This window comes from Cannabis sativa, chromosome 6, assembly GCF_029168945.1.
Source record: "Cannabis sativa cultivar Pink pepper isolate KNU-18-1 chromosome 6, ASM2916894v1, whole genome shotgun sequence".
NCBI classification, from domain to species: domain Eukaryota; kingdom Viridiplantae; phylum Streptophyta; class Magnoliopsida; order Rosales; family Cannabaceae; genus Cannabis; species Cannabis sativa.
The window spans coordinates 71,714,573-71,726,631 of NC_083606.1; the positions used below are offsets into that span (position 1 = coordinate 71,714,573).

General features: G+C 29.7%; 1 protein-coding gene and 1 long non-coding RNA gene across 2 annotated transcripts; both read right to left on the reverse strand.

Annotated features, from left to right (window-relative positions):
- Positions 1-4,853: 4,853 nt before the first annotated feature.
- LOC133038923 (uncharacterized) lies at positions 4,854-5,952 on the reverse strand. The gene is made up of 2 exons (XR_009688519.1): positions 5,559-5,952; positions 4,854-4,898 (listed from the first exon to the last, which is right to left on the reverse strand). It is a non-coding gene; the product is annotated as an uncharacterized LOC133038923 (long non-coding RNA).
- A 2,089-nt stretch (positions 5,953-8,041) lies between these two features.
- LOC115697470 (uncharacterized protein At5g01610-like) lies at positions 8,042-8,949 on the reverse strand. The gene is made up of 3 exons (XM_061118302.1): positions 8,923-8,949; positions 8,730-8,784; positions 8,042-8,630 (listed from the first exon to the last, which is right to left on the reverse strand). Exons 1-3 carry the CDS (start codon positions 8,947-8,949, stop codon positions 8,245-8,247), a joined length of 468 nt encoding a protein of 155 aa, XP_060974285.1. The 3' UTR covers positions 8,042-8,244.
- Between the last annotated feature and the right edge of the window lie 3,110 nt (positions 8,950-12,059).

The window sequence follows — 12,059 nt, forward strand, 5'->3', positions numbered from 1 at the left end:
CTGTTCTCATAAATAAATAAATTATATTCTAAATATTTATTATTCTAAACATATGCACCCAATACAAAGATCAATATGAAACAGTCGACCTAACAAAAATCAATATTTGTAAATTCGATTACTGCAGTAAATTTGCACCTCTCCCGTGTTAAATTTTTTATATAAAATTAATTAATTTAGCTATATTTTTATTTTATGCACATGTAAACAAAATTAAGATTGAAAGACCAATAAAACTGTTCTAAGTGTGCAGTATAATATTAATTCAATGATTGAAAGAAATGAGCTACTATTCAATAGGGAAAATGAACTACTTGTATTACCTTTCAAAAGAATATCTCTGTTAGACATTTTATCAAACAATTTTCTTGCACTGTAAACATAACAATTTTCAGAGATAATTTACAAACTACAGAGCTAGAGTTGTTATAATATTGTGATCTTCAGCTAAGAAGTCATCATAAATTATCAATAAAGTAATCATAGTATACGAAAATACTATATAAACAGTTACAAGTTTCATCTTATTAGCAATAGAAATATACATATATATAAAGACTATTTGGATTACACGACAATAAATTTAATTTGTACTATTTTGAACATCTAACTAACTATTCATGTATAAAATAAATTCATAAAACGAAAGACACAAAAGACCATAGCAGAGTTCAAGTATGATACCTCTACTTCTATATCATCATCATCATCAATTCTAACATTCCCTAATTTCCTAGCAGCAGTACTACTTCTGATTTTAGTGTTATCAGAATCCCCAATCTGTTCAGATATCCCAACTTCATAATCCACATTCAAAATTAGAAAAGGAGTTGAAACAGAAAGTTCACCTCATTTCGTAGTCGCCTCTGTCTTCTTCATTACGCCAAGCCATTTCGAGAGTCTCGTTCGATCTTTGCGAGAGTATGGTTCCATCGTCATTCTTCACCGCATCCTCATCAATCTTCTCTTCCTCAGAATTAGAAAATTCCATCGTATCGATCTCCAAGATCGCCGTCATAGATCTCGTCTTTCTCACCAGTCTTCGACGACGGTCCCCTCTGTTTTTGAATCGATGCCTTCGCTCCATTTTTTCGGCATTTGGTGCTCTCGCAGAAGTAATTTGAAAAATCTCCAAAACCCTAGCAGAGCACTATTTGGTACTTAGTCTTTTTTCTTTTTGAAAATTAACTCCCCACAAAATGTTTAAAAAATTTATACTATAAAATATATATATTTATGTCTAAACAAACTCAACAGGTTTATTGATTTAATTAATATAAGATAATAACGTTTTTTTTAAAATGTTATCCGCAAATGTAATTATATGGTGGAATTCTTGTAGTGTCAGTGAGAATCGTTTATAGGATTGGATTTGGAGTGGTATGGTGATTGGGGAGATTTGAATTTCTGCCTTCGATATTGAGAGTGTGATTCTCATAGGGACCTTTCAAAATAGTGTGAAATAAATTATCATTTCAAAAAATAAATCATAACATAAAATAAATTTCAATTTTTTAATATAAAATAAATTTTAAATTTAAACAACCACACGTGTTTTTTTTTCACTGTATAAAAAATAGGGGAGTTTTCACTTATGTATTTATAATTTATTTTATGTTCAAATATACGTCATTATAAAAAACTAATCACATTTATTTTTGGGCTATTTTCAAAAATATGGGAAAAATTATTAAGGTTATGATAAATATGGCATAAAAAGTAAATACCACTAAATATGGCATTATCTAACCAATCAAACTAAAAATATGGTTTTTTTCTAAAAAAAAAACCATACAAAACATTAAAAAGAAATCTGAATTTAAAATTCATAAAAAATAAAAACTTAATTAAATTACCATAAAAAATATTAAAATTCCCTTCATATTTATTTTTTTTAAAAAAATAAAACAAATAAAACTATAGTGATTGCCGAAGTTCTCACTCGTGCTGGAAAAGTCACCGGAGTTTACTGTCGGCACCGGAAAAATCGTCGGAGTAGCCGCCGGTGCCGAAAAAGTCGTCGGAGTTGCTGCCGGCGCCGAAAAAGTCGTCAGAATTAGCATTGTCGCTGGAAAAATCACCAAGAAACCGGTTTCTTGATGTTAGAAACCGGTTTCTTGGTGATTTTTCGGTAATTTTACCAGTGACAATGCCAAGTCCGACGACTATTCTGGAGTTTGATGTCGGTGCCGAAAAAGTTGCCGGAGTAGTTCCTGGTGTTGGAAAAATCGCCAGAGTTATTGCCGGCGTAAAAAAAGTCGTCAGAAGCCGGCATTGTCGCCAAAGAAAATCATTAGAAAAATCACCAAGAAAGTGGTTTTTTCATCAAGAAACTGGTTTCTTCACCAAGAAAGTGGTTTCTTCATCAAGGAACTAATTTTGTTACACAACAATAATAAAGATTATGAAAACAAAACAAAAATGATATACACTGAAAATAATTGAAACCAGTTTCATCAATCAACCAAATAGAGAAAAAAAATTACCAAGAAACTGGTTTCTTCATCAAGAAACCGAAAAAACCAGTTTCTTGGTGATTAGCCCGATAATTTTTCCGGTGACAATGACAATTTTGACGAATTTCCTAGAGTTTACTGTTGGTACTGAAAAAGTCATCGGAGTAGCTGTCGGTGTATTAGTCGTCAGAGTTGCTACCAACGCTAGAAAATTCGTCAGGCCATTGTCGTCAGAAAAATTACCGGAAAAATTACCAAAAAACTGGTTTCTTCATCAAGAAACCGAAACCGATTTCTTGGTAATTTTTCGCGACTATGCCAATTCTAATGACTTTTCGAAGTTTCTTGTCGGTCTTGGGAAAAGTCGCCGAGTAGACTAGCGTCGGAAAAGTCGTCGAATTGGCATTGTCAACGGAAAATCACCAAGAAACCGGTTTCTTAGACTTTAAGAAAGCTTGGTTTCTTGGTGATTTTTCGATGATTTTTCCGGCGAAAATGCCAATTCCGACGAATTTTCCGCGCCGCAAAGAACTCCGACGACTTTTCCGCACCGACCGCTACTCCGTGACTTTTCCCAAGACCTACAAAGAAACTCCGTGACTTTTCCGGCATCAATGACAAATAAAACTTCCTAAACAAATAAAAACAGTAAATATGGGATTTAGAAACCTAATTACATATATATGGCATATCAAATACCATACAAAAACCTAAAAACAAAAAAATACCATATAAATTGGCCAAACTTAAATGTGCCATATTTATCATAAGAACTTTTAAAATCCCATACTAAGTGTAATTTCCTCTTTATTTTTTCGATTTCTAAAAATACGGAGGCGGAAGCTGATCATTATAATTACACCTCAAAAAAGAAAAAAAAAAAAAAAAAAACTCTGGCGTAATGGAGCCTCCACTTTGTGGACAGGGCCGGCCTTGAAGAAATGGGGGCCTAAGACGATAAAAAATTTTGGGCCCCTTAATAAATAAATTTTAAAAAATTATATGTTACATTTCATGACATAAAAATAAAAATTAAAAATTAAAAATCTGAAATAAGTTCTAAAGTATCATAAAAATTAATAGATTTGTATTTTTTTAATTTACTCTATCATCCATAGTAATATTTTTATCTTGCTAAATTTCAACATACAATAAATCAAATTCATAAAAAGAAAAACTATCTAGTCTATATTTACTTATAGCTAAAATAATATTTATGTATTTAGTTTAGTTGTTTTTTTAGATAATTTTATTTTTTAAAAATTAACATTAAAAAGTGAAGTATGGTGGAATCGAACTCAAGTCCCTCACCAAACAAACTATAAACCTTATCATCCTTCACGCTTGCACTATGCTCAATCTATTTTAGTTATATTAGATGTTAATTTTATATATATATATAGTAATTAAAAGATGAGATCTTAAAATTTTAAATGGGCCCCTAGAAAGAGTGGGCCCTAGGCACGGGCCTAGCCCGCCTATGCCTAGGGCCGGGCCTGTTTGTGGAGAATATATATCAAAAAAATAATTAATAAATACAAATTTCATTGGACGTAGTATTTTATTTATTTATATTTTTCATAGAACCATACAAATTATACTGGAACAACAAACATTGAAAATAAAACAACGTAAATTAAAAATGGAAACAATTTACATTTAACCTCATATACATCTATGTTAAATAAAAATAAATATCATTAAAAAAAAAATTCACATTAAAAATTGGAACAATTTAACCTCAAATAATAGAAACAACTCAAGTTGAAAATAAAAATAATTTTACCTCAAAAAATAGAAACAACTCTTATTAAAAATTAAATTAATTTAATCTTATATATATATTTATATATAAATATATATAGCATTGTATGTGAGTGTAAAATGAAAACATATCATAAAAAATAGAAACAGCTTAAATTTGTTGGTTTAATCTTGAAAATGGAAACAAATAATATATTTATAATAACATTCTGGAGGAGTGCGAGTATTTTTAAAAGTAAGAATGTTGAGATTTGTTGTCAGTGTTTCTAAATTTGTTTGTAAAGTTGTCAATTATGTTTTTTTTTTTTTTTATCATTATTACATTAGATTGTTGTACATGATTTTAATTACAAGCCCGCTAACTCTTGTGCATATTTTGAGTTGTATTAAAAAAAAAAAACCAAACATTTCAATACACAATTTGTCTCTAATTAAACTAAGTATATGTAATAGTAATTATGAAATGGAAACTTCTTAAAGACTATAGGATATAATCTTTTTAGATTTAATTTCTCACCTTGAATTAGCTTTGAAGCTTAAAGAGTTGATCAAAGGAAAGATGATGATGATGATGAAAATAGTCAAACTATTGCCAATACTAATGAATGGTTGAATGGAGAAAGAAGATAATGATAGTCAAAATTAACCACAAGCAAACTATCAATTAAATTTTCCTTCCTGAAATAACAACAAACTTCAAATTTGCATAAGATATAAAGAACCTGTAAAACAATAACAATTGAAAAAGTATATTGCAATGATTTTGAACATTGAGACATTAATGCAGAGAAATTTTCAACTTGGATCTATGGTTAAAGATAGTAATCATAAGCCATCCAACTTGTTATACAGTCTAAATTTGTGTATGCAAGACAAAACACTAACATTATCCACTAAAGACAATAAACCAAAAACAAAAATACTATGCAAAAGCCAATAGAATAGTGGTATAAAAAATGCAAACAAAAACACTAACATTATCCACTAAGACAATACACCAAACACCTGGTGGTCGATCTATAATAGCAAACAAACCAACATACTAGGATCATTAATATATTGATCTTGTAAAATCTAAATTAAATGACTGTATAATACTTTAAACTCGATCAAGTCCATAATAAACACATTCACAATAAATTACAATGTCACATTCATAATATGGGTAATCAAAATATTGATATTTTAATTCATCTGCAATGTATAAATCTATTTTTTATAATTCAATTTTAAAAATTGTTTGCTATAACAATTAGGGAAATAATAAAAACAAAAAAAGAGATTGAAATTCATTAAAGCTTTATATTAATTGTTTGATTCGTGTCAAGGAAGACTTACCTGATTGAGCTAAACAAACTCAACTTGTTCTTCTTGTTCTGTAGTAGATTTCTCAATGGTGATTTAGGATTGCAACGTGGGTTTCTATATAAATGTAATTAAAGGATTTGGGTTGCAATTTTGTGATTTGGGTTATGATTTGGGATTTTGAAGAACAAAATTATAGTGCTGGGATGATTGACGAAGAGAACAGCCATTACAGTAAGAAGACGGAAGACTAAGATGAACAGAGTGAAGTTTGGTGAGAAAATGGAGTGTGATTCAATAAAAATAAATTCAAAAAATTAATTTTAAAGTAAAAATAAAAAAGACAAACTATAAAAATGAAAACCAAAAATAAAAACCGTAAAAGTAGAAAAAAACTTTTAAAAGGTAATTTCCCTAAAAAAATATGAATTTCAAATTTAGTATTTTATCCAATCGTGTACAATTAACGTAATTATAATAAGAATAGAATTAGGATTAAACAATATCTTAGTATTGTAATATGTATAGAATTAGGATTTGTGTACGTATATAAATAGATGAGACCAAAGCATACTTTTGAAAGTAAGTTGAGTTGTATTACCTACAATATTAATTTATAATTAATATTAAATCATACTCAAAACTAAACCTACTCACAATAGAGTTCGTTTTCTTTTTGAAAAATCATTTCTGTTTATTAATATACTAATTTAATTTGGATTTTAGATGGATAAAGACATGATACATAGCTTAACTTCCATATTTAATGGAATTGAGGAGAGTGATGACAATGATATCATGGGACTTCCAACTCCCTCAATGGACGAAGAATATTTAACACAATATAATCAATGTGTGTTAGATCAACATTTCAAGATATATTATGAAGATGAAAATGAAAATATAATCAAAGTTGGTGGTAGATTGAGTGACAAAAATTTCGAACAAGAACTCTACACTCCTAAGCTTTCTGATTATTTGCCTAAGCAAAATAAAATCGAAGAGGTATATAGATTTACACTTATAAAATAAACACATAAAAGTTATAATTTATTACATTGATGTTCTTACTTTATAATTATAATATGCATGAAACAGCGATATGTTGATGTTGAAGCGAAATTAGAGTCTACAAAACGAAAACTCCACAACAATTACCAAAAAATAGAGCAAAAGAAGCATAAATCGATAAAACTTTCTGAGGTAAATGATTTTTCCAAAAAAATCAAGGTACCAGAAAGTAACAAGGCTCGTGAGCACTTGTGTGACAAAAGGTCCCAAGCAATAGAACCAAACACCCAAAAGTTTCTTGATCATCTCCCTAAGAACAAACCCGAAAAGGTATATTATATTTACACTAATTAGACAAGCACATAAATTATAATTTATTGCATTCATATTTTTTTTTACATTAATGTTCTTACTCTATAATTATAATATGCACGGAACAGCAACAAAGTATTAATCTTGAAGCGAAACTAGAGTCTACAAAACAAAAACTCCACGACAGTTATCAAAAAATTGAAAAAAAGAAACACCAATCGATCCTACTTTCTGAGGTGAAAGATTACTCCAAAAAGATTGAGGTACCAAAGATTATCAGAAGTTCCTTGCAAGTAAAACAAAAGACTCTCAAACTTCCTGATTATGTGCCTAAGCAAGATAAATCCGAAAAGGTACATATATTTATATTTATTAGCCAAAGAATTGAAAGTTATAAGTTATTCCATTAATGTTCTTACTATATGATTATAATTTGCATGAAACAGCAAAGTGTTGAGGATGAGACAAAACTAGAGTCCACAAAAAGGAAACAAATGGAGCAAATGAAGCCTATAATATGCATGAAACAACAAAATATTGACCTTGAAACTAAACTAGAGTTTACAAAACAAAAACTCCACAACAGTTACCAAAAAATAGAGCAAAAGAAGCATAAGATAATTAAACTTCTTGAGGTAAAAGATTTGCCCAGGATAACGAGAGGTACAAATTTTATTCAACTTGTACAATTTCATTACTAATGCTTTCTTACTTGATAAAATCAATACATTAATACTTATTATTATTTTTTTGATTCAGACTAAGAGACGATGCTCGTGGCATAGACGTTAAATGAACAAAGTGATAATTTTGCAAATGATTGGTGGTTTGAGTGGGTGCCAACCTAGTTGGTATGTACTCAAATCATCCAACAAAATCAAAGGATGGTACAATTTCATATATATAATTATTTCACAAATGAAGACTCTATAATTCTTATTTCATGTATGTATCCAATTTCAAAATATGTTTATATCATAGACAGAAGAACAATTATTCTTATAATGCAATACAAAATTATTTGACATATTTACTATTACTAATCAATTTACCTTTAAATTTTCAAGGCCTAAATTATTTAGAAACTAAGATATTCTTGGAAATGTGGATGTGGATCATAAGTATTATTATGTTTTTATATTTGTGCTTCAAATTAATGGATAGAGTCATAAAATATGTATTGACAAAGAATATAAAAGTATCAAAGCTAACCTTAATTAGCCAATGATAATGACTAAATCCCATAACAAGAAGCTTTTGACATTAATTGCTAAACAAAAGTAAAAAAAAACAAACACCAAAACAAATTTGATAATTTTGGTATTATATGTAGCCAAGTTGATGACACCAACAAATAGTTAGCACCTAAAACAAAAACTACTATCTTTTATCTTTCTTAAGAGTCGAAATCTTCTATCCTAACACCATTACGGGCAACTAGATAAGCATCCTTGGACCTAGATTTCTTGACTCCAGCAGTGAACCATACCTTATCGGATTTGGAACTTTCAACTGCCACACAAGTGACCTTAACCCAAACTAGCACCTTTGTTTTCATTCCCTCAATTCCTGTTAGCTTTCCCCTTAGCAGTATCGCTTTCACTCGGTTTGCATACCTTATTACAGATGAATCCTTGAAGCTAACTTCGCACGGTGATGGCAAATACACGATCAGCCTTGCCTTTGTTTCATCAAATTCGTAACAGGTTATGTTCTGAGGAAAGAGTCCTGGGGGTAAGTTGTACTCTCGGAGGAGATCTGGCAAGGTTTTTGGTGGTGACCCTACAACAATATCATCAATGTGAATTATAGGGTATGATCTAGACACCATTACCATTTTCAAGATATCATTTCAGAGAGATTAATTAACATAAAAAATACCTTTGAGTTTGTTGAAAATCCACTTTGCTTTCTCCTCAACTGTACTTGACAAAGTCTGAAAACCAAACCAAAACAAAGAAAATCTTTAGTGTCTGCAGGTGGATATCTTGTAAGACAGTTTAGATTCATTTCTTAATTGCCATTCAAACCAATTTCTATAAGGGTTGTTACAATTTCTTGGTAGAAAACTAACTCTTAGCTCTAAAACTATATTAGTCATTTTCACTGAAAACAGCATAATATGCTCTCATCACATCTCATCTCATCTGGATTAAATTTAAACAGAGTTCTCTTCCTTTCCTTAAGCTTTTTTCTCCATAATGAAATGAATCATCTAAGCATAAAACCATCAAATGAGAATCTGAACACAAAATCCCCAGGTGAATTTTACTAATGAACCCCATTTATTTAATGCCAATTGTAGTTGTAGACTCAATCACTCAGTCATATCCCAAAATGTTCACAACAACAAACCTAAAAAAGCCATCATCTTTTCCAAAATCAAATCTTTAAATTCCCAAAATCTTCACAGAAAAACAGCAATATAAAGGGAATTTCCACACTTTGAAGGAAACAATGATAATACAAAATGGGTACTAATCAAATAAACCCACATTACCAAAACAATAAAGTGAATCACAAGGTAATATCCACCGGCCAGAAAACAGCCACAACAATGGCTTTAGAGAATCTTTATTAGCTGATATTTAATGAGAGATTACAACAGTTCCAATTACACAATCTTGAGAAGCTTTGCTTCTGCAATTGAACTCACACCATTACATAACACTCAAGGGCAACTCATCTCTCTCTCTAAACAGCTCATAATTCTCTCTTTCTCACAATCTGTTTTCCCTCGAAAAATTAACCCACAAACTTTAATCTAGTTGAGCCTTAAATATCAATGCTGATTGAATCATAATTACAAGTATTCTATATTTAACATGCATGGGGTGGTTTACAACAACTTAATATTGACATGGATACTTTTGGTCATTCTCATGTCCACAAATTTGTGTTGCTATTGCATATTAATATAGTAAATAAGTAGGCTAGGTAGGCGTACATCTTTGACATTACACATCAAAATCAGGTCTTGAAATCATTACTTCAACACAAGAAGTAGAAGCAGAAGGAAGGGGAGCGAAATGAGACGGAAGAGATCATGAAGAAAACCTTTGTGTGAACCATTTTCATTCTTTAAAATTACACAAGATAAAAAGACAGCCTCTAACCAAATAAGAGTTGGAGGATATAATCTTTTTAGATTTAATTTCTCACCTTGAATTAGCTTTCAAGCTTAAAGAGTTGATCAAAGGAAAGATGATGATGATGATGAAAATAGTCAAACTATTGCCAATACTAATGAATGGTTGAATGGAGAAAGAAGATAATGATAGTCAAAATTAACCACAAGCAAACTATCAATTAAATTTTCCTTCCTGAAATAACAACAAACTTCAAATTTGCATAAGATATAAAGAACCTGTAAAACAATAACAATTGAAAAAGTATATTGCAATGATTTTGAACATTGAGACATTAATGCAGAGAAATTTTCAACTTGGATCTATGGTTAAAGATAGTAATCATAAGCCATCCAACTTGTTATACAGTCTAAATTTGTGTATGCAAGACTAAACACTAACATTATCCACTAAAGACAATAAACCAAAAACAAAAATACTATGCAAAAGCCAATAGAATAGTGGTATAAAAAATGCAAACACACAACATCATCCACTAAGACAATACACCAAACACCTGGTGGTCGATCTATAATTAACGTAATTATAATAAGAATAGAATTAGGATTAAATAATATCTTAGTTAGTATTGTAATATGTATAGAATTAGGATTTGTGTACGTATATAAATAGATGAGACCAAAACATACTTTTGAAAGTAAGTTGAGTTGAGTTGTATTACCTACAATATTAATTTACAATTAATATTAAATCATACTCAAAACTAAACCTACTCACAATGGATGATATTGTCACAACTGAAATCTTTTTTGATGGAAATTTTGATGATGGTTCTACTAATTGGATACCCAATCACATCTTTACTCACCCAAATTTCAGTTGGAAGGATGTTGATTTGGGTGACCTAGATGAATTCCAATTCGTGGAAAATCAACAACAACAAGATCATTCCGATGACGCTAATGAAATAATTATTCAAGATGATGGCATAGGCTTAGATGATATCCCTAAGGAATTCTTCGAACCTAATCAAGAAGTTGAACATGATCACGAGACAAAGAAGAATAGTAGTTCTTCGAGTGATCTTCAAACAAGCATCACAAAAGAATTATTAGAAATCAAATCGTCTCCTACCGAAAATGAACAACAACAAGATCAATCCAATGAAGTTAGTCAGATAACTATTCAAGATGATGGCATAGGCCTCGATGATCTCCCAGAGGAATTCTTCAAACCTAATCAAGAAGTTGAACCTGCTCATGAGACAAAGACAAATAGTAGTTCTTTGACTGATCTTCAAAGAAGCATTATAAAAGAATGAATAATTAGCTTTTTTAGTCCCTGTACTTATGACACTATACTATGATGCCCCTTAATTTATAAGTGTAGTTAAAAATACCCCCTAAAATATATCAGTTGGAATAGTATAATCCTTTTATCTAATTCTGTTAAAATTGACTAAAGTTGACTGTTAAATTAATAATGTGACATTATACATAGATAGTAGTTGAAAAATTATATACCATTAGGAAAATAAATTACAAGTCATAAAAATTACAATCACAGGAAAAAAAAAATGAAAAATAACATCCCAAAAAATAGAATATCATTACCTTAATTTTCCAAAAATCCCATGTTCTTTCTAGTGATATCCATCTCTTCAAATACTGTAGAATCCTAATTTTACACCTTTTTCTAATTTGAACTGCTAAAAAACGATTTGAATTATTTTAATAAAATTATTTTTATTAAATTTTTTTAAAAGGTTATGAAATCATTTTTTAATCATCTTTCATTGTCAATTATTATACCACCTCATAGTCAATTTTCCCTCTAAAAAAAGATGAAATTACTACTCTATCCTTTGTTATAATACCACATCATCAATACAAACGGTATTTTTAAACAAAATAAACCAAAGGACTAAATGTATGCATATAAAATTATATAAGGACTATTTGTAACAAGCTGAATAGATTAAGGGGCATAATAGTATAGTGTCATAAGTACAGGGGGTAAAAAAGATAATTATTCTAAAAGAATTATTAGAAATCATATCGTCTCCTATTGAAAATAAACAACAACAAGATCAATCTAATGAACCTGATAAAATAATTATTCA

What these genes read in the sequence shown, in the direction of transcription:
- LOC115697470 (XM_061118302.1), bottom strand. Translation starts at nt 8,949, where the DNA reads ATGACTAATATAGTTTTAGAGCTAAGA. An exon ending in ATATAGTTTTAGAGCTAAGA is followed by an intron (nt 8,785 to 8,922) that starts GTTAGTTTTCTA and finishes TTTGGTTTTCAG; the next exon opens with ACTTTGTCAAGTACAGTTGA. An exon ending in GATTTTCAACAAACTCAAAG is followed by an intron (nt 8,631 to 8,729) that starts GTATTTTTTATG and finishes ATATTGTTGTAG; the next exon opens with GGTCACCACCAAAAACCTTG.